This window comes from Eptesicus fuscus, chromosome 3, assembly GCF_027574615.1.
Source record: "Eptesicus fuscus isolate TK198812 chromosome 3, DD_ASM_mEF_20220401, whole genome shotgun sequence".
Classification (NCBI taxonomy): domain Eukaryota; kingdom Metazoa; phylum Chordata; class Mammalia; order Chiroptera; family Vespertilionidae; genus Eptesicus; species Eptesicus fuscus.
The window spans coordinates 82,123,154-82,146,299 of NC_072475.1; the positions used below are offsets into that span (position 1 = coordinate 82,123,154).

The following is a 23,146-nucleotide window of genomic DNA, read 5'->3' on the forward strand; positions in this document are numbered from 1 at the left end:
CATCTAGAAAAATTTATATCTCTCCATCTTTTATGTCCTTCAATAAAGCTTTTATAATGTTCCCCATATCAAATACCCTATGGTTGAACTGCTATTTATCTTGTATTCTGCAACTTAAAAAAAATTCATATTAACCCTGACAAATTATCTGTAGTAGCTACTCTACACAATTTTGTTTCTTCCTTTCTACTTTTTTTTTTTTTTGTAGTTTTAATCTTATTACTGTGGCTAGGACTCCAGAATAATGTTGACTAGAAGTGGTGACAGTACAGATCGTTATCTTTTGCCCGGATTTAAAGGCTAATGCTTCAAATTTCTCATTTGGAAGCTGATGTTTACAAATTTCTGTTGGCTTTCCTTTTCAAAATGTACACAGTAGTTAATACTATTAAGTACATGTGGACTCGGCTGAAAATTCAATAGTAACCCAACTCCTCCAGACTTTATGAATCACTGCTTCCTTTTCGTCCTATGGATGGACTTAGTCTTCTATTCACAGCTGTGCACCTTGTGCAGTGCACAGAATGACTGCCAATTCCCATTCTGCTTCTTAAGATCATTTATGTCATCACCAGTGTAATTTCATTTGAAGTTTTTCTACAGCCTCTGATGATGTTTCTTTGGCTGTGCCTGCTCATAGCTGCCAGGATCGGATTATTACTTCAAAGGAGGCCGATTTCCATGCCCAGCCACGAGGAGACACGACAGAAGCAACGGTGGTCGGTTGCTCCCATAGAAACATGACAAAACAGGTTACTCCAACACTACCAGGCCAAAAAATTTCTATTTAGGTTTTCCACCCACTTCCAGCTCCTAACCCACTGTTTTGGGAACTGTTATATAAATAATATAATCTTACTGAAAGCTACACACCATCTTATTCCCTCAGACCATGTTGGTCCTAAGGCTGGATATATTATTTTTCATTTCCAATTAGAAATATTCCCAAAACATTTATTTGCAACAAAGCTGAAGGCTGTCAGAGATTTGAAAATACCTGTTCTAATGGTTTATTTATGAGCTGAGTCCAAAATAAGTGATTTGCCCAAGGTCACCTTAGTGAGAAGCACAATTATAAACTACTAGAGGCCCAGTGCACAAAATTCGTGCACGGGGTGGGGGGTGTGTGTGTGTGTCCCTCAGCCCAGCCTGCACCCTCTCCAGTCTGGGACACCTTGAGGGATGTCCGACTGCCCATTTAGGCCCAATCAGGATCGGGCCTAAACGAGCAGTCGGACATCCCTCTCACAATCCAGGACTGCTGGCTCCCAACTGCTTGCCTGCCTGCCTTCCTGATTGCCCCTAACCACTTCTGCCTGCCAGCCTGATCACCCCCTAACCACTCCCCTGCCAGCCTGATTTGCCCTAACTGCCCTCCCCTGCAGGCCTGGGCACCCCTAACTGCCCTCTTCTCCAGGCCTGGTCACCCCTAACTGCCCTCCCCTGCAGGCCTGGTCCCCCCCATCTGCTCTCCCCTGCAGGCTTGGTCCCCCCCAACTGTCCTTCCCTGCAGGCCTGGTTGCCCCCAACTTCCCTCCTCTGCTGGCCTGGTCACCCCTAACTGCCCTCCCTTGCAGGCTTGATTGCCCCCAACTGCCCTTCCCTGCTGGCCTGATCACCCACAACTGCCCTCCCTTGCAGGCCTGGTTCCTCCCAACTGCCCTCCCCTGCTGGCCATCTTGTGGCGGCCATCTTGTGTCCACATGGGGGTGGCCATCTTTGACCACATAGGGGCAGCCATCTTGTGTGTTTGAGTGATGGTCAATTTGCATATTACTCTTTTATTAGATAGGATGCTCCCAGCTTCCTTCACTGTAAAATGATGCACCCATGGATCTCGGAATGTCGCGTGTCTGCACTAATAGCAATCAGCTGGGAGCAGTGTCGCTGCAAACACACTGATCTTGTATAAAGATTAAATCTTCAGACTCCTTGCTACTATACCATTATGACACTTATGTTAAGTCACAGCATGTCGGGGAATACCAACTACACACAGGCAACACCCTCAGAATTCTACAGTTTTAACTTCAATAAAAGCAAAATCAAAGGATCAGTTCATATATATGTAAAGTCAACTCAATTGGACAGAAGTATTTCCTAGAATGAATCTACAATCACAGTAGGCTGTGGCGTAGGGAGTGGTATTAACAAATACAGAGGAAAAGGTGTATCAACCCCTAAGCAAGAACATGGTAGGAGGAGGGGCTGCGGAAGGAACCAGAGGGGCGGGTTAGGCAGAGTGTGCTGTGCATTTTCCAGGGAAAGGTGGCACAGAATCTAGAGAAAGTGAGCATTGGACCCTGGGGGGTGGGAGAAGTCTTTTGTGGAGAGAGCTATCCCAGGTAAGTGAATCTCAAGACATCTACCTCACTGTACTCAATCTATGCTCAATAAAGAACCTCCTGATGACTAATTCAGTTTCTACGTTCTTCAGAGACAGCAAAATGCCCCAGACAAAATTCTCAAGCATTCCTGTCACTGGAATCCACCTGATCTAAATTACCAGCTGACCTTGTGGTTTACACACCAGTCTCCAGGTCTGATTAACTCGGGCCTGGGCCTCCAGGGTGAGGCATGGTTGACCCCATCAAGGAAATGCTACCTATTGAGGCCTCTTCCTAGCCCCTATATGGGTCTTTGCTGGATGCCAAACCCACCTCATATTACTTCCATTTTCCACACCAGACCTACTGCCTAAGCACATTTCAACAAAACTTTTCTAAGATTTAAAACATGCCAGGCAAAGGCATTAAGGAAATGAATGTGCTGTCCTTATATAAACTGAGTATACTCTTTAATCAGCTCTTGGAGTGAAAAGGCTATCGCTCTCAAATCCTTCCCAGGAGGCATCTTGCCTACCCTGCCCGGATCCCACTGAGCCAAAACAGGAACGTGCAACCGCACAACTTACATAAAAAGTTCTCTATTCTCACTACTAACTTATTCATTTTTCTTCAGGGATGTAAAATAATTGTAACTTTTCAAAGAAAAACAGTAATACTCATTAATTGTGACTGTTTCTAAAATGCTCTCCTTAGAAATTAGTTGGCTTAGCTCACTGAATTAGCCCTACAAAATCCGTTCGGGATGGTACTCTCATATTAGACCCACATGTTTTGCTTTTAGAGTTAATACCCAATAAGTATCTAACTGATGGTTTGACCACTAAAAATTACTAAGAAAATTCCTTTCCCAGTAAGTGTGGACTACTTTGGAATGCTTTTCAATAATGGGAAAGAGTTACCAGTCCACATTCTTTTTTTCTACCAGTTTTCTTCCTGCAGAAGGAAGCATCAGTAGCCACTTAATCTTTCCAAGTTGGTGTCTAAGGGACCACTGAGAGAGACCAAGGATTCTATTTCTTTTTTTTTTAAAATATATTTTATTGATTTTTTTTACAGAGAGGAAGGGAGCGGGATAGAGAGATAGAAACATCGATGAGAGAGAAGCATCGATCAGCTGCCTCCTGCACGCCCCCTACTGGGGATGTGCCCGCAACCAAGGTACATGCCCTTGACCGGAATCGAACCCGGGACCCTTCAGTCCCCAGGCCTATGCTCTATCCACTGAGCCAAACCGGCTAGGGCCAAGGATTCTATTTCTATTCTTGGTTTGCAGCCAAGACTCTATGTTTAGCCTGATACCAAGAATACTCTATCCAGGAATGCCTTGTGAAATAAGACTACACTGCTTAGCCTGGGACCAAAGACCCTGAGCATGGCCATCATCCCTGAAGCCAGTTCCGGCTGAAAGGTCTGAGTGGCTCCTGCTGCTGGGCAGGGCGCCGAGTCATCTCACTGTAAATCTCTCTTTGACCAAATGCTCTCAGGGAATCACCATGACTAGACGCTGTGAAAATATCCCAGATCCTCACGTTTCCTTTGCATAGACCTTACTAACTAGGAGGCCAGAACTGAAATCCCAGAGTAGTGGTCCTGTTTTTCTCATGTTTAAAATTCTGAAAGTATGATAGGAGGCAGAAACACTTGCTCTATAAATGTGGGCCTCCAAGGTGACCTGGATAATTCTGCACACACCACGCAGGAAAGCCCTAGTTTTCCCCAAAACAAGGTTTGAAATCAATACCAGTAATGGGCCATGCCCTACAGTAACACTGTAAACCTGAATAGCAGAAAAATGATGTGATTTATGTAATAATAAAAAGACCAATTATTTTTATTCAGTAGCTGTAACAATTAAAACCATGATACCAATAGCTAACATTTATCAAGTGCTCACCACGCGCTGGGTATTTCACAAGCACCATCTTATTTAATAGCCCAGTGTCCCCATGAAGTTATTGCCTTTTACAGGTGCGGAAACTAAATAACTTCGTCAATGTCACCCAAACTGGTTAAAGTATCAGACTGGGATTTAAACCTAAGCTTATGTTACTCTAGTTCCCAAGTTTAACATTCCTGCTAAAAAAAAAAAAAAAAAAAAGAAGAAGAAGAAAGGGAACATGTCAATGTTACATTCTGGTTGGATTTCATGAGTGAATCTTGATTTTTACAATCTACAATTAAATTATTCAACTTTTTATATTTGCCCATTTATTGTTTTTTCCATTCTCATTCATGGTAATTAAACTGGACAAGAAAAGGTCTTATAATTATGCATTCAGCGAAGTACTTACATAGTCAATGGGCTTGAGGGACTTGACTTCAGATGTCGGGCAGCCACAACAAGTAAGGTCAGCATAGAGGCCTTCTTCTAACACACACTGGTTATCAGATATGTCCTCTTGGTAATACAGGAGCCAGCTGCAAACACAAGCCGTGGGACAGTCCATCAGACTGCATCAGCCTCCAGTGTTGGCTCATCATCGCACTGTCTATGCCCACTGGGGCAAGGGCATGACACTGAAGTCACGGTGCTGACCAGCAGCAAACGCCCATCACCACTTTAAAAAACACAGCTACCACTATCATTTACCGACTGCTTACCATGTGCTAGACATAGGCTAGAAAAAAATATATATACTATTAAACCATGTCCTCAAAAATTCCATGAGATAAAACCATATATATATATATATACATATATATATATATATATATATTTTTTTTAAATTCTCACCTGAGGCGATGTTTTTTTTTATTGATTTTAGAGAGAAGAAGGGAGAGAGGGAGGGAGGGAGGGAGAAAGGGAAGGAGAAGGGGAGGGAGTGAGGAAGGAGGAGGAGGAGGAGGAGGAGGAGGAGGAGGAGGAGGAGGAGGAGGGACAGACCTGGGATTGAACCTGCAACCTAGGTATGTGCCCTGACCAGGAATCGAACCTGCTACCTTTTGGTATAGGGATGACATTCCAACCAACCAAATCACACTGGCCAGGGCATAAAACCATATTGTTATAGGCAACACAATGAAGTTCGATTTGCCCAAGGTCTCCCCAACTTATCAAACGATAGAGCTGAAATTTGAAAGACAATATCTGCTTTAAACTAACAACATTAACTTCATTTAGTGCCTGCAAGTACAAACCTCTGGGATCAAATTATAGTGATTATTAAGGTCCTGAACACATTAGAAGTTTTTTTGGGGAAAATAAAAATTTGTATCCGTATTTAACAATGAGCATGTCCTTCAGTCTGGGTGCGTTAGAAGCTAGACTCCTAAAGTCACAAAACAGTATATAAAGTCTGTCACCTGCACACCTGACAGCTAATTAAGATGATAAAAAAAGAAATAAACCCTTCAGAATCTTGGATATTGAATTATCATCATAGTCAATGGGCTTGAGGGACTTGACTTCAGCAATCATCAAAGCTGGATTAAGACATGCCCTTTTGAAAGGACGGAGCTGAGGGATCAAAGAATTGGCTGTTGCTACTTCAGTTTTGATGTGTTTAAGTTGCAACCCTGTATTTTAAGATCACCAGAACTGTAGTTTGGCTAGACCAGGTTAACTTTGGAAAACCACAGAAATGCTCTGTGACACTGTAACTTACTGTCATATCTTCTAGATAATAAGCAATTTATAGCCAACATTTGTCCAAGAGTTTCAATGTGTCAGGCATGGAGTAAGCCTTCCATGTACATTATTTATTCAGTCCTTGTAAGAATCCTTTGAGGTAGGTATTATTATTATTCCTCCTTTACAGCTAAGGAAACTGAGGTTCAGAGAGATAACCCAGTATGTTTAAGGTTACAGAGCTGGAAGTGATGGGAGTGGCTCAAATCCAGCTCCTTCAAGCATTCCAGGTACTGAAGCAATCGCCATGGTTGTTTTTTTTTTTTTTTTTTAAGGAACCGGTTTTGCATTTTTAACGAGATTAAAAGAAGGGTATTTTATGACATGTGAATATTACATACAATTCCAATTTTAATGGCCATAAAATTAAAAATGTAATGGAACCCAGACAGGCCCGCCCGTGTATGTATTGTCCACAGCGCCGTTGTGCTGCAGTGGCTGTGGAGGAGCTGAAGCGCAGCCTGTAGGGCTCACAAGCTGAAAAGTGTGCTGAGCCCTGGTGTGGAGGGTAAGGTGGGGAATACGTACTGAGTCAATGTTGGCAGAGGAGAGGATGGGGGCAGTGTAAGGGCAGCCTGGGGAATGGATAGAGAAAATGAGATGAGTTGATGGTAAATCCTGGAAGACTTTGAACATCTGACTGGTATTAGAGTGGCTATGGAATTTAAAGCAGAGTAGTAAACATATTAAACTGAACTTTGGGGCAAATAAATGGGCAATGATTGGTTTGTGGTAACCAAAGGAAGTAATACAATACTGGAGCAGGCTGATTAGGGGACTGAAGTTCCTCAAATGGAAAATAAGAGATCCTAGTCTCTACTGGTTCAGGAGAGAAAGGAGAATTGATGAATCCAAGGTTATCTTAAAGAACGAATAAAGTGACTTTGATGAGTTATTAGGTAGATATTTGGTACATAGAGACGCCACTCAACTGTACACATACAATTAAAATGGTAAATTTCATGTTACATATATTTTACCACAATAAAATGTCAATACAGAGCGCGCGCGCACACACACACACACACACATCACACACACACACACACACCACACAGTGAAATATTAGACTCATGATGTAGGCTATTATCAATTAGTCCATGCTAAGGATGACATTTCCCTAAAATTCACATTTTATTCCCCACACATTTTCAGGAATGTCATCGTGTATTTACCTTTTTCATCTATCTGTTGCACAAAATACTGGGCACAGAAGCCCAGAAAACAATTCTACCATAAGAGTAAATCAGAATCCCTCCTCCACTAAGATGTGGTCCTTATCCATTGTATCAATTATTCTTCCCTGTCATGACACTACAGGTATGAAATAATAAGCAGTTTAGCACTAAACACAAAGGAGATTTGGATTAGTATTTGGATATATATGTGCCTTGAGAATTATACACCATTTCAGATACATAAATTAAAAAAAAAATTTAGGAGTGTTATCTGAACAAAAACACTAATTTTTTTATAGCACTCTATTATGCTACACAATAAACATACAATATAAACACTCAAAATATTTAGAAAATAATGTGATAGTAAGAAAAAATCACCCAAATGCTCCCAAAGCAGGTTAATTGGCATCCTGTTTCTTTCTGTTACACAATGGCTCATAACAGGAGTTGGAAAAAGTTAATATAGGCTAATTAGCAGCCAATCAATGCATAAAAACATTTTTATTTCACTGTGTTTGCAAAAAATAATACAGGTAACTATCTGTAAATTTTAAAGAAATTTAGTTGTTAAACAACAGCAAAAACACTCAATAAGCATACTTACCAGCCCCGAAGAACTTTGAAGGAACATGGAGTGAATGAAGTCAAATCAGAAACTTCTTTGGTAAAATCTATACATTCACCTTGGAACCCTGGTTTACTGAATGCTATGAGCTAAAAAACAAACACAACACAACAATTACACAGAAAACAACTGTTTGATATAATCACACACAAAAAAAGCAAATCTTGGTATCCTTCCGGAGAAACCAAGATGGCAGCATAGGCAAACACCTGAAATTGCTGCCTCGCACAACAACTTCAAAAGTACAACTAAAAGACAAAACGGACATCATCCAGAACCACAGGAAGGCTGACTGAGTGGAAATTCTACAACTAGAAGGAGAGAGAAAAGCACACTAAGATTCAGAGGAGCTGTGGAAGTAAAGGCAGAGGTACGGAGGCGCGCATGGAGAGGGCTGGCAACTGAGTACACAGCTGTCTTTTTCAAGCGGGAGGGAGACACAAGCTCCCGACTACTCTGAACTCCAGTTCTGGGCAAGACTCTGGGGACCCAGACTAATACAGGGAGAAACTGGACTGTCTGGTAGCAGGTGGAACTCGAGGGCCGCTTTCTCTCAGAGGTGCTTGCAGCGATTACCAAGGGACACTGAGACCCGGGGGCCTCTTAGGGCAGGGCTGATGGGAAGCCATTGCTGTTTGCTCCACCCTGAGACCCCGCCCCACCCAATTTGTGCACAGAGGCTTTTGTATATGAATGGCCTGGTCCTTTGAAATCTAAACTTACCTAACAAACTGCATCTGAGTCAGTAAGACCCAGAACATCCAAAAGAAGGCCCAAGGCCCCGCAGCAGTTTGCATTGCTTCACAGCTGGGCCTCCTCTGGGCACCTCCAAAACCCAAACAAGAAGAGGAATCTGCAGATCTCTCCATAGCTCCTGCTGGGTGGCCTCAGGCAGAGGCTAAATTAGCCCCTCCTTGGAGATCCAAGAGCCAGTGTACCCAGGTGTCAGAGTAGCACCATCCAGATTACAACTCCTCAGATCCATAAGGGACACACTCAGGGGGCAGACTCAGTGAGCACTAAAGCCTCACTGAAGCAAGTCTTGTCTCATAAGGGTGTCTCCAGCACAGAGTTCTCCCAGCATAGACATAGCTGATCCTCACAGCCAATTGGCCTGGAGGTCAATTCCTCCCAGTGATACCAACAACAATCAAGGCTTAACTACAACAAGACTGTGCACACAGCCCACAAAGGGGTGCATCAAGAGTGTCCACCTCAGGTAACTGGGGAGGCTGAGCCACTGGGCCCTATAGGACACCTAGCACACAAAGCCACTCTATCAACTCAGGGAAGCAGCCAAAATGCGGAGACAAAGAAACAGATCACAAATGAATGAAATGGAGGAAAACAAATGACTGGATATAGAGTTCAAATCCACGGTTATAAGGTTTTTCAAAAATTTTCTAGAAAAGGCCGATAAGTTTAGTGAGACCCTTGAGGATATGAAAAAGGACCAACTAGAAATTAAGCATACATGACTGAAATAAAAAATAATATACAGAGATCCAACAGCAGACTAGAGGAACGCAAGAATCAAGTCAAAGATTTGAAATACAAAGAAGCAAAAAACACCCAACGGGAAAAGCAAAAAGAAAAAGAATCCAAAAATATGAAGGAACCTCTGGGACAACTTCAAGCATACAAACATCCGAATTATGGGGGTGCCAGAAGAAGAGAGAGAGCAAGATACTGAAAACCTATTTGAAGAAATAATGACAGAAAACTTCCCCTAACTGGTGAAAGAAATAGACTTACAAGTCCAGGAAGCGCACAGAACCCCAAACAAAAGGAATCCAAAGAGGACCACACCAAGACACATCATAGTTAAAATGCCAAGAGCAAAAGACAAAGAGAGAATATTAAAAGCAGCAAGAGAAAAACAGTTAGTTACCTACAAGGGAGCACTCATACAATTGTCAGCTGATTTCTCAACAGAAACTATGCAGGCCAGATGGGAGTGGCAAGAAATATTCAAAGTGATGAATAGCAAGAACCTACAACCAAGATTACTCTACCCAGCAAAGCTATCATTCAGAATTGAAGAGCAGATAAAGAGCTTCACAGATAAGAAAAAGCTAAAGGAGTTCATCACCACCAAACCAGTATTATATGAAATGCTGAAAGGTATTCTTTAAGAAGAGGAAGAAGAAGAAAAGGTAAAGATAAAAATTATGAACAACAAATACATGTCTATCAACAAGTGAATCTAAAAAATCAAGTGAATAAAAAATCTGATGAACAGAATAAACTGGTGAATATAATAGAATCAGGGGCATAGAAAGGGAGTGGACTGACAATTCTTGGGGGAAAAGGGGTGTGGGGGTGCAGGAAAAGACTGGACAAAAATCGTACACTTATGGATGAGGACAGTGGGCGAGGGGGAAGGGGGTAAGGGCAGAGGGTGGGGTGGGAACCGGGTGGAGGGGAGCTATGGGGGGGAAAAAAGAGGAACAATTGTAATAATCTGAACAATAAAGATTTATTTTTTAAGAAAGCAAATCTTTAGTTTCATGGCCTTATAAAAAATTCAGTGAAATATTAGACTCATGATGTATCTATTATCAATTAATCCATGCTAAGGATGACATTTCCCTAAAATTCACATTTTATTCCCCATACATGTTTTCAGGAATGTCATCATGTATTTACCCTTTTCATCTATCTCTTGCACAAAATACTGGGCACAGAAGCCCAGAAAACAATTCTACCTATAAAAGTAAACCAGAATCCCTCCTCCACTAAGATGTGGTCCTTATCCACTGTATCAATTATTCTCCCCTGTCATGACACTACAGGTATCCTATCTAATAATAGACAAGTATGCAAATTGACCACACCTTCGCTACGCCCAAGCCACACCCACCAGCCAAGCCACGCCCACCAACCAATCAGGACGAGTATGCAAATTACCCCAACAAAGATGGCGGCTAATTTGCATATCAAGACAGCGTCGAAAGAAGCCAAGAGCTGCAGAAGGGAGCAAAGCTGCGGAGAAGCAAGCAAGCCGAGGGGAGGAGAAGGGAGGAGCGGAGGCGGGGCCGGGGGAGAAGGGAAAAGCAGGCGGGCTGGCGGAGAAGGCGGGGCGGGCGACAAGGGAGGAGAGCAGGCAGGGCGGGGTAGAGTGCAGCAGGAAACCCTATTGCAGGATTTTTCCTGCAACGGGAACGCTAGTGAAATAATAAGCAGTTTAGTGCTAAACACAAAGGAGATTTGGATTAGTTTGAGGGGTGGCTGATATGCCTCTTCCCTTCCCAAGTCTTCCAGATCCCAGTTAATAAGAGGGAGGAGAGAACGTGAGCACACCCCCACAGTGCCATGAGCTGCCTGTGAGAGCGGAGGAGACGGTGAAGATGATGGTAGGATTAGTGGAAGATTTATGGTGAAGACGTCCGTGTCATGCATTTGAGGGTACAGGATTCAGTTTACTGATAAGACTGCCTTAAATGTAATCTCAACTCTAAGTTCCTTTAGACCAGAGATACAATATCTGCAACACAAGTGACCTTGGATCTATAAGCTAAAGGAGTTCATCACCACCAAACCAGTATTATATGAAATGCTGAAAGGTATTCTTTAAGAAGAAGAGGAAGAAGAAAAGGTAAAGATAAAAATTGTCAATTAATAAGCCCTATAAATTAATAAGCCCTATAAATATTCCATAATCCACCAGAGCCTTGAAATGCCATGGCCCACAGGCCCACCCTGCACGGACAGGCCTGCGCTGGGCTAATAATGCATCACAGTGAACTATCTGCAACATCGCCCTCTCTGCTGCTCGCGAGGTCATGGAGAACAAGGCTCCTTTGAACAGCGGATGTTCGCTTCTTCCTTCTTCTCCAGGGCCCTCTTAGAGGCTGATGGTCTCTGCATTCTGAGGAATTCTTTCTTGACTATGTCATCCTGCTTTGGCCTTGCTTAGTCTTTCAAAGATCAGCCAAAACCTGGGAGGTGAGAGAACCAATTCCCCCGACCAACTGCGGCTTGCGCAACACGACTTCCTATTGTGAAACCAGGCTGCATTTGGAGCATTACAACTCCCTGCTCTAGGAGCTGTGATCCAGCAAGTTTCTACCATGGTCCTTTTGGTGCACACAGAGGATAGCAACAAAGAAGTCCAAATGAGACAGACTTCTGGAATAATTTCCTGTGTAAGAACAATTTTACATGTCCAGGGAAATTGCCCCTAAATTTCTTGATAAGAGCATGTATTTTGGATAATGGTTTTTCAGAATACACACACACACACACACACACGTACTTTTCCCACCGATTACATATATATAATGTTTTTGATTTAAGAGAGAGAGAGGGAGAGGGAGAGAGGGAAAGAAACATCAATGAGAGAAAGAGAGAAACACCAATCGGCTGCCTCCAGCACACCCCCTACTGGGGATTGAGCCCACAGACCGGCATGTGCCCAGATAGGGTATCGAGCCAGTGGCCTCTCCTTGCATGGGATGACATCCAACCAACTGAGCCACACTGGCCAGGGCCAGGCTGTATTTTTTAACTTAAAGGTTTATAAAACATGAGTCTCAAAGTAAATCACATTAACTTCAAAAAATGTAATTTCTCCTATATGTAGATATTACCTCAATTCACAATAAGAACTGAAAAAGCCACATGAGAGATCATGGCTGTTTCAGTCACAACTGTATTTCCAGTTTGTTTAATTATTATCATGTTGAGCTTACAATTTATACTTCAATGTTTCACCATGAAATGTCAAGTCCTCGACAACTGACAATGCAAGGTAAACATACTTCAGATGATATGTATAGTAGCCACCTCTACTTTTTAGTCTTAGTGTTCATACTCAGAAGCATTAATTAAAATTTACACACACACACACACACACACACACACACACAAAGTAACACTTCATTCTGACTACCTTACAAATGCCTCATAATAGAACAATTCTCGTAATAATTTTCTGAGGACGGTCCGTACAGAAACCAGCACCGCACTTATAAACTACAGTCATTAAACTTGGTGAAATTAAGTCCTGTGCACTACTGGCTGGATAACTATTTTAGTGTCCTTCCTAGAATAATGTAGAATAAATGTACACAATAACTCAGATACTTTGCTTAGAGCAGTGGTCGGCAAACTCATCAGTCAACAGAGCCAAATATCAACAGTACAACGACTGAAATTTCTTTTGAGAGCTAAATTTTTTAAACTTAAACTATATAGGTAGGTACATTGTTATTAACTTAATTAGGGTACTCCTAAGCTGGCCTTTGCTACAAACTCAAGGGGCCAAAGAGCTGCATGTGGCTCACGAGCCGCAGTTTGCCGACCACTGGCTTAGAACATAGGCAAGTAGTCAGATAAACAAAAGTTTATTTCAAACCACACCCAGCTCTCTGTGCCATCTCAGCACAGCTCCACTCCTACCAGCCCCACAAATGGAACTGTATGGAAGTGAGAAAAAAAAAAAAAAAAAAGGACAGTGTACCATTGGTTTGCAAGGTGCCTTTTCTCATATACTAGAGGCCTGGTGCACGAAATTCGTGCACTCGGGGAAGTCCCTCAGCCCGGCCTGTGCCCTCTCTCAGTCCGGGAGCCCTCAGGGGATGTCCCACTGGCGGTGCCTTGGCTGGCCTGGTGCCGCCTGCTTGGTGACCCCGGCCCCCCGCCGACCAGTAGTTCCACCGTCCGGTCAATTTGCATATTATGCTTTTATTATATAGGATTGTCTTATTTCTCTTTTAGAACTGTCCTTTAAGGCACAAATTATCACTGCTTTATGAAGATTTGCATAAATGCTTTTTACTATATACTTTTCATTTATGGCATATATGAGTAAATATAGTAGGTCTTTAATCTAATATGATAAACTAAAAAGTCAAGAGCTTATTTACTGACCAAACACAGAAGCAGCACTCAATTTATCCACAACATCAGAATAATTTTGAATGTATTTACCCCAATATTAAAATAATTTCCATGAGAAACATTCTATCCTGTCTAAAAAAGACTTGCTGCTGCCCTTTGGACCTCCTCCAAACACGCTGGTTGTTAAAGTCTTGCTTGCAATCTTCTGTTGCCTCACACTGCCTCATCCTGCAGTGTTATGTACTTTTCCCATCGATTACATGTCCTACAATAATTGTACTTCTCTGATTACTCCTAGAAGGGCTGTCTTAACTTGGTGAAGTACTTCCCGAGTGTTTCTGACCTGTGGATTCTATAAAGATGATCTAGTCACAGTACCATGAAGAAGTGTTTTTCTCTACTGCTCTTGAATCTTAATATTTGACTAAAACTGTTGTTCCTATTCCCCATCAATGATAACAGTAACCACAACTATTAAAGATCCTGCAATCACTCTGAAATTCAATGTGGCAAAATTATGTGATATAAGAAAATTAATACCCAGTCGCTTTTTTTCTCTGCCAGAATCATGCATAAAATTCAACATGGGCTCTAAAGTGAAAGAAATCCAAATTTCTAATTATAATTGCAAAAGACTTGAAAAAGATTCTAAGAAAGCAAAGTCCTTGGTTGGGTTAGAATTTCCAGAGAATGGTGCCTTATTTCCAGAGAACTGTTATAAGATTTAATTTAGTGAAATTTCTGATTTGGACTTGCTGGGGGGTGGGGTAATGAAGACATTAGGAACATAATCCACATGGTTTGCTTTTTTGTTTTGTTTGGGGAAAAATAAAAATAAAATGCCACCTGCGGAATATGAAGAACTCTATAATGCTCCTTTATATTTTGAGTTGGCAATTAGACTTGGTGACTGAGCTTCAGTCAAAAACAATCTTCTCAATACAAGGAGGTGTTGTTCTATGTTCCAAACAAGACATCTCATCATGACATGCTTACACATCAGCAAGAATATTTCTATTAGCATAACTCTCATGATGTATATTGATCTTTATGCACATACATTTTCTGGTTTTTCCTTTCTTAAGATGCTTGAGGTTTCTTTTCAAATCACTAGCATAAAAAAAATTCCTCTGACTTGAACTCTGAGATGTAAATTCTTCCTTATTCCACAGACAGAGAAAATGACGACTTCCTCTGAACACAGCATGTGAATGGTCAGTCTGGCTATCACAGCTACTTGTAAAGAACAAAAATACTTTCTAATTACTATGTGGAACCAGAGTGTCAGCCAACCCAAAGACTAGCAAAACGTTCTGGAACGTTGGTCCAATGGAGATAATAAGAGCTTTGATACTGGGTAAATTAAGGAGGCTTTGTCTGCATGTGACCAAATATCTAGCTATCATCCACCTGTCGGAAACATTTATTTCACAAGGCAATACCTGAGCCACAGCCAGAAAAATGAAGTGGGCCAAGTCCACTGGGCGTTCTCTGCTGCTTCCTTTTCTCTTCAAGTTGGACTGGAAATACTATGAAGAAAACCCTCTGAGCAATCTGCCCCAAACAAGGAAGTCCATACAAAGGACAGGGATGTAGGAGGGGAAACACAGGCCTGAAAAGAATGCGACTTCTATCTGCACTTAAGACTCAGAAATGTGCAGTTAGGAATCATCCCTATTTAACTCTTTAACTACTTATGTTGATTCATGTGAAAAAGTACTTGAAGAGTCCACAGCTGAAGTTTACAAAGATTCAAAATAAATACTTGGCAGGAAGTGTCTCCAAGTACAACAGCTCGATTGTACAGGGTGGAACAAAAGAGGGTTTACAACTGTTCTTTTGGAAAAAGACATGTAATTGTTGCAATAGCTTTATTAATTGTTTCTCAAACTCACAACTGTAAACCTACTTTTACCCCACCCTGTATTTACAAAGGAAATGTTCCCAATAGGCCTGAGTTAATCAGAAAATGAAACCTGAAAGCACTGTGAATGGAAACATGGATAAACTAAGCTGATTTAAAATATATAAACAGTGATGTGAACATGAAAAACATACACTCAAAGAGCAGGATTCAGCATGATGTAAAGCTAGCAAATGTCAAGTAATTAATCAATATATTTGGCTTTTTAACAGAAAATGTTCCATATTTGTTGTTTAAAGTGAGACAGAAGAATCTACCTCTCTCAAGCTCTCTTTCCTTCTATAGTTGTACTGCTCGTATCATGCAATGTCTTTCTTGATGTAAAATCCTGAAAATGTGGCAAAGTAGCGTCAGATACTAGAAAATGCATATTTTGTGATTGTGTGAAATGATACAAATTCTAAATCTCGGTTTGCTCATCAATAAATGAGATTAACCCTGACCTAACAGAGTTATCAGAAGCACTAAATGAGCACAATTTCTGTTCCACCTTTTCACCCAGCCGCCCAGCTCCCTTCCCTCTGACAGCTGCCAGTCTGTCCTCTATCTATGAGTCTGTTTCTATTTTGTTAGTGTATTTTGTTCATTAGATTCCACATATGAGTGAAATCATATGGCACTTGTCTTTCTCTGACTGGCTTAAATCGGTAAAGGGATTAAGCAAAAACCACAAAAAACTCACAGACACAGACAACAGACAATACTATGGTGATTACCAGAGGGAAAGGGGGAAGGTAGATAGGGTAAAGGGGAGATGGTGATGTAAGGAAACTTGACTTGGGGTGGTGAACACACAATACAATATACAGATGATGTATTATAGGAATGTATACCTGAAATCTATATAATTTTTTAACAAATGCCACCCCAATAAATAAAAAAGTAAAAAAAAAAAGGGGGGGGGGCAAAATTTCTAGCCCTCAATGGATAATAAACAAAACTTAGGCTCCAGAGTACTGCCCAATCCTTCAAACCACTACGACTAGAAACAAAGAAGTAAGGCTGCAATTTTAATAGTGCTTTTAGGAGCTATCTGATTTAGGTATTAGGAATACATTTACATAAATAAGCATGTCAAGACAGCTTGCTATTTCTCTACGTGCTGAATAAGGATAAAACACTCAAGAACGGATGGGCGACAGGGAAGAAAGAGCAGCAGAGGATCAAAATGAGCTCCAAGTGGTGAGAGCTGAATCCCTATCAGAAGAAAACAGGAGCTGGGACACATCCCGGCCAGAACCACCAGCACCAAAGACGGGCTCTTCGGCTTGCAGGTACCAAGCACAACGCAGCCGCCCTGACACACAGCCACACACACGTTATCTGAAGGAAAGAAGGATTTGAGAGAAAGGGCATAGATGCTTTCAGTAAACAATTTAACAATCCCCAGGTAAGGCTATTTTTAAACATACCAAATGTGGAGGCTCATTTATCCCAAGTGGTTCCTGAAAAACATTAAAACAATTGTAACCATATAATCTTAGTAGTCTTTTCAAAAGTTTTGAAAATATCCTTGGTGGGGAGGAAGGTCTAGCCAATTTACTAGATTTCTTGAATTGGCCAGGACCCTCAAATAACTTACTGAGTTCTCTTACAGTAATTTTGTATTTATTACTAATTCACTTTGAGTAATACTGTAGCTGGAAGAAAAATGTGCCCCAATACCCATTAAAACAGAAGCGTCTGAACTTCCCACCATTCCCTCTCCCAAACTATCTCATGGACACCCGGACTGCCCTGTCGTGTCTGTTATTTCCCAGGCTTTTTGTGGAATGCCTCTCTGCCCTACGTCCCGTAAGATTTCACTCAGTTATTCCCTTCTGTGGGACGCTCCCCAAGTTCCCAGGTCCCGAGTGCTTCCTTGCCCCTGCTCCCCTCCCACTGCCTACACACTCCACTTTCTCACTCATCATTCCATAATGAATTGTCTGTACGTCTATCTCCTCAGAGACGGAGACCCATCAGGACAGTCTTATCCATCTATCTCCAGTGAATCGGTACAGTGTCTGGCACAGCAGAGGCACTAAATAAATGCTTCTCAGTGAATGAACTGACCTAATTACAGAGCCACTTCATCAATGTGCTAATATCATACACAAGATCTCTATGGAGCCCACAGAAACTCTTATGCTATTTCATTTTCTCTTCACATACATGTAACATAGATCAACAATTTCACTTTGAAAAAGCTTGTTCCACACATTCCGTTGTATGCCATCCCATGCCCCTGGCATTAGCTATGTCCATACTTTTAACTCACCAGTTGGATAGGTCGTATTGACATGATTATGTTATTTGATCCTCCCCAGTCAAAAAAGCATTTGTATTTCCCTTTCTCTAAAATGTACTGTTCTCCACAGAAAAACTTCTGCTGGTAGGCAACCCACCTAGTAGGGGGAAGAGGAAAAAGAACAGAGGGGATGCAGAATTGAGCAACCAACCATTTTAAACGGCAGAGAACATTTAAAGTTTCTCAAGGGGGGAGACAACTTACACTCCACTTTTAACGTGAATGGATCTTGTTTCAGTGCCAAAGCCCATTTCTTCTAAGTCAGAAATTTCCTGATTTTTAATGTCAATAAATTTCCCACTTTCTAGGTCAGATTCGAACAGTGTGATGGAAGACTCTATAAAATTCTAAAAGGAGGAAGAGAAAAGTTTAGAAAATGCATGCATTCTGTTTTATGGCTTGCTAAATCTTTGCACAATTTTCACATACTTGTGGGATAATTTTCACAAACATAGCTCCAAGAAGAATTTTAAATGGTATCGGAAACAATTCTAATAGTCACTATTCCTAAATAGTTTTAAAAACTAAGCCTCAATTTTTACTTTAATCAGGAAAACATACCGTTTTTATATAAGTGGCAATTAGTAAACAGTTGGTAAATTGCTAGGACTTACCGGCTACCATATGCAACACTACTTGTAAAGGAAACTTAAGTCTCACTTATGCCTAACGATCAAAAGCTGCATGAAACAAAATGGGCAACAAGGGGCAGGATTTGATGTGCTTAAATGAAATGGGGAAAATAAAGTGCTTGACAAAAGAAAAAATTATTAAAAAATTAAACTGAGAGAAAATTGTAAAAAGTTTTAATCAGATTATATTACTTTCATCCTCATTGTACAACTAAGAAATGGAGTGATACATAATTATACTGAGTAATATATAAATACTAGAGGCCCGGTGCATGAAATTTGTGCACGGATAGGGTCCCTAGGCCTGGCCAGCGATCAGAGCTGATCAGGACCTTCCGGCTGCCTGCCAGGGCCTTCCTTCATTCTGCGCCAACCCCTGGTGGTCAGCGCACATCATAGCAAACGATAGAACTCTCGGACTCCCGGTCAAACTCTGAGGGGTATTTGCATATTAGCCTTTCATATATATAGAAGATATAACATATTAATACATTATATCAATATTATACACATACACAGATGAGGAAATCAAGGCTTTAATAGCCTGTAAGTGACTTGCCTTAAAGTCTCCCGAATAAGCCTCTCAACTGAAGGATAAAGTGTACAGCCCGGGTGCCACATCAACAAACCTGGCTGTACTGACAACATACACTTCCAGCATGAACATGACTTTGTCTCTTGCAACCTGAAAATGCATAACTAGCTCGAGGCAGTTGGGAACCAGTATCAATAGCCACCTACCAAGTCAGGCCCAAACAAAATGGGAAGGTCTTTTATCAGCTCTCAGTTTTATGGACCTCTCCCCTCCCTGCTTTCCTCCCTGCCTCCCTCCTTCCCACCCTCTCTTTCTCTGGTCACTCTGGAATGCTCCAACTCTGCTTCTATTACCTACTCTCTACTCCGGGTTAGGGTTTCAGGAATGGGGGTGCAGGGATAAACTGAAATATAACATGTGTCATTCATTATATTATGTTGGAGTCAAATGGGACAAAGACAGAAAATAGAGATATGTGCATGCTTAATGTGTTTGTGACCTTTCATGAAAATAACTTGTGTTATGATGTGATGTGCTCTACGTGAGCAATGACTTGCACAAATCAATCGTGTGGGTTGTGGCGGAGTGACCACAGTGAAGAGGGTGAGCTGGGAACAGGCTGGAGGGACAGGCCACCTGACCACAATGCGGCCCAGAGCCGAACAGAGGAGGAATCTGCTGTCACAGGTTCACAGCCAGGCCAAGTGCTGACAGTGTATGCGTTCACAAATAAATGTACTCCCTGCCCAGCCAGCCTGGCTCAGTGCTTGAGCTTCAACCTATGAACCAGAAGGTCAGGGTTTGATTCTCAGTCAGGGCACATGCCTTAGTTGTGGGCTCAATCCCCAGTGTGGGGTGTACAGGAGGCAGCTGATCAATGATTCTCACCATTTATGTTTCTCTCTCTCTCTCTCTCTCTCCCTCTCCCTTCTTCTCTGAAATCAATAAAAATATATTTAAAAAACTTTACTCCCATGGCTTGAGTGTGTGTCCTTCCTGCTCTGTCTACCATTCCCAGAGACCTGGCCAAGGGCCATGGGAGTCTCCCAAGTGGCGTTGCTCTCCTCTCTCCATCTTTGGCTTTTGTTTATTCATGGCTTTTGATGCCTATAGCTCTTGCCTTCCGTCTTTTTAATTTTTTTATTTTATTGATTTTTTACAGAGAGGAAGGGAGAGGGATAGAGAGTTAGAGACATTGATGAGAGAGAAACATCGATCAGCTGCCTCCTGCACACCCCCTGCTGGGGATGTGCCTGCAACCAAGGTACATACCCTTGACCGGAATCAAACCTGGGACCATTCAGTCCGCAGGCCGATGCTCTATCCACTGAGCCAAACTGGTTAGGGTCCTTCCGTCTTTTATAAGTACTCTTCTGAACCACCCTCCTAGTTTTGACCTTCTCTGCATTTTTCCTGAAACCTACCAAATATACAATATCTGATCTAGTTGACTAGCTGCCATCAATATGGTGCCCCTTCTGGGCAGAGTTCTAACTCTAAGCCAACTCCTATCACCTGGAGCTACACCTTCAGGGTCATGTGTACAAAGCATGGAAATATTTAAAGAAAACCGCCCCCGCCCCCAACAAAAACATTTTAACTGTCTTGTTCTGGAGGTGACTGCAACAGGCACTCGGAGTCACGAGGTCCTAAGTCCACGAGGTTACAAGGTCACTGTCACCACTTGATTAGGCACAATTAAATAACTTGGAAGTCACACTGATTTAAGTGGAGCTTTACAGCTCAAGAAGAATGAGTAATGATGGAATGACCTCAACTCTATATTCCACTTTATTTTTTCAAAGCACTTACATCCGTTGAAAAATCTGGATAGTTTAACCTTTTGCACTCGGATGTCGAGTGTGACTCGACACGGTTAGCATCGGTAGCAGTTCGTATGTCGAGCCACACTCGACACGTAGTTTCACTGCGGGGTGGGGGGGGGGGGGGGGGGGAGGATTTTTGTCTATTTTTCCAGTATCTTTTCTTGTTTTCATTAGCATGAAAGGACAAGTAAAATGTAAATGCCGTCTCAACTTATGCCAAAAAAGAAAAAATGAAAAACTGATAACGCATGTGAAATTTATTAGGAAACTAGTACATGATCTTGTTGGAGAATTCAGAGATGGTACACTAACTTCCAGGGGTAGATTATTATCCATTAACTTAGGGCAACGTTTAGATGGAAAGCTCCATATAATCACACCTCACCCTAACAAAAAACACAAAGATTGTGTTGTTTGTTCTAACAGAAAAATCAAAGGAGGAAGAAGAGAGACGATTTATATTTGCGAAACATGTGAATGTAAACCAGGTCTTCATGTGGGTGAATGTTTCAAAAAATATCACACCATGAAAAATTAGAGAGATTAAAATTACTCTTTGAATGTATCAATCATTTGAAATATAAAAAATCCAAATAAATAAGTTTGTATGAAAAGAAACTCCAGTTTTTTATTCTACTGCTGCGCTTTGTAAAATCTGGGGTATTTAAAAAATTAAATCCCGAGTAGAATAAAGGAATCGAGAAAAAAGCAAGCGAGTGCAAAGGGTTAATAGTGTCTCAGGTACAGTACTCCTGCTGCTAGAGAAAACAAACGAGCAGCTGCCGCAGGACCAAACACAGCCTTTAGGATCAGTAATTTGATTATTTTTAATTTCCATAAAATCCCTCAGCTGACTGGGCTCCAGAGCTTCTGCGCTACAAGCCCCGTGGACGGTGTGACCTGGGACACCAGTGGAGATTGAGCATATCCGTTCCTGTAGGAGAAAGACCTCCACTGCATTCCACCTGGTTCCAGAGATTTGAAAGAGCCCCAAAGCCTGAAAATCGTAACAAAAACAAATAACAAAGCTAGTGGAAAACAAGTCTATTAAGACAGTTTTGTTGAGAAAGCCAAAAAATAAAAATTCCTTCCTTAATCCCTGAAGTCTAAATACTGCTATATTCCTTCTGGTCTTGTCCTTTAAAAAAAGTACTCAACTGCAAGTCAACACATCTGCCTGACTCATTTGGAATCAGGAACACATTTCTGGTTGTACTCTCCAAAGCACGCTGGGACACAGATCACGTTATCCCTAAGGAACTCACCCAGGGTTTGACCTCAGTAGAATCCAGAGTGTTCTGCATACTGGAGCCAAGACATTAGAAAACTGTACTGTATTATGCAGTTTTCTGTCCTCTTGTTTATTTTATATTACCTCAACTTAGATCTTAAAATGTAGCATTTCACTCTTTCTAAGGTTAGAGACATCTGAGAGTCTCCTACTTATGTAGGTCTGTGACAAAAGCTTTAAATCCTATATCTAAATATTGTATTATATACTTAAATTTTTCAAATTTTTTATCACACCTAAAAAAGTAATAATAAAGGGTATGAAAGAAAATTTTGGGAGGTGATTAATATGTCTATGGCGCTGATGGTGGTAATGGTTTCACAGGTGTAATTTATCCCCAAACTCATAAAATATGCACAGCTTGCACTAGTTGGTTTGATCAGTGGTTAGAGCGTCGGCCCTCGGAGTGAAGGTCATGGGTTTGATTCCAGTCAAGTGTACATACCTAGGTTGCAGGCTCAATCCCTGCCCTGGTCCAGGCGTGTGCAGGAGGCAACCAATCAATGTGTCTCTCTCACATCGATGTTTCTCTCTCTGTCTCTCCCCTTCCCTTCTACTTTCTCTAAAAATCAATGGAAAAAAAATATCCTCAGGTGAGGATTAAAACATAAATAAATAAAAAATAAAAAGAAATATGCACAACTCTTTACATGTCAAGCATGCCTCAATAAAGTGAACTCTCCCATTATATACTATGTCTAGCGAATGTAAAATTGTTTTAAGTATAACTTGATAAGCAAGTTTTTAAAAGCATTTTCATAATGTACACATATTTAAATTCTAAATTTTCTAAATATGTACAGATTAGTTTGTATATTTCATCTGAAAATATTTTGTGAACATAAGTTTAAATTGTAAGTAAACTGAAAGTTCATGTAAATAATTATTATATGTATGTGCATTGTCTGCAACATGACATATATTTACAGCTACAAATGAAGTGCCAATAAACCTTAGGTTGAATGAAATCCAGTTTTCCATTGATAAGTGCTGTTTTAGTCTAACCATTTTATAAAAGAGGA

At 41.3% G+C, this 23,146-nt stretch overlaps 1 protein-coding gene across 1 annotated transcript in view; it reads right to left on the bottom strand.

The window, feature by feature from the left end:
- Positions 1-23,146, bottom strand: part of CRYBG3 (crystallin beta-gamma domain containing 3) — a 140,919-nt gene that overhangs the window by 27,508 nt on the left and 90,265 nt on the right. The window contains exons 13-17 of the mRNA XM_054714056.1: positions 18,045-18,187; positions 17,811-17,937; positions 16,963-16,995; positions 7,762-7,871; positions 4,640-4,766 (exon numbers count right to left, since the gene is read on the bottom strand). Of these exons, the coding sequence (XP_054570031.1) occupies positions 4,640-4,766; positions 7,762-7,871; positions 16,963-16,995; positions 17,811-17,937; positions 18,045-18,187 (540 nt within the window). The remainder of the gene's footprint in view (positions 1-4,639; positions 4,767-7,761; positions 7,872-16,962; positions 16,996-17,810; positions 17,938-18,044; positions 18,188-23,146) is intronic.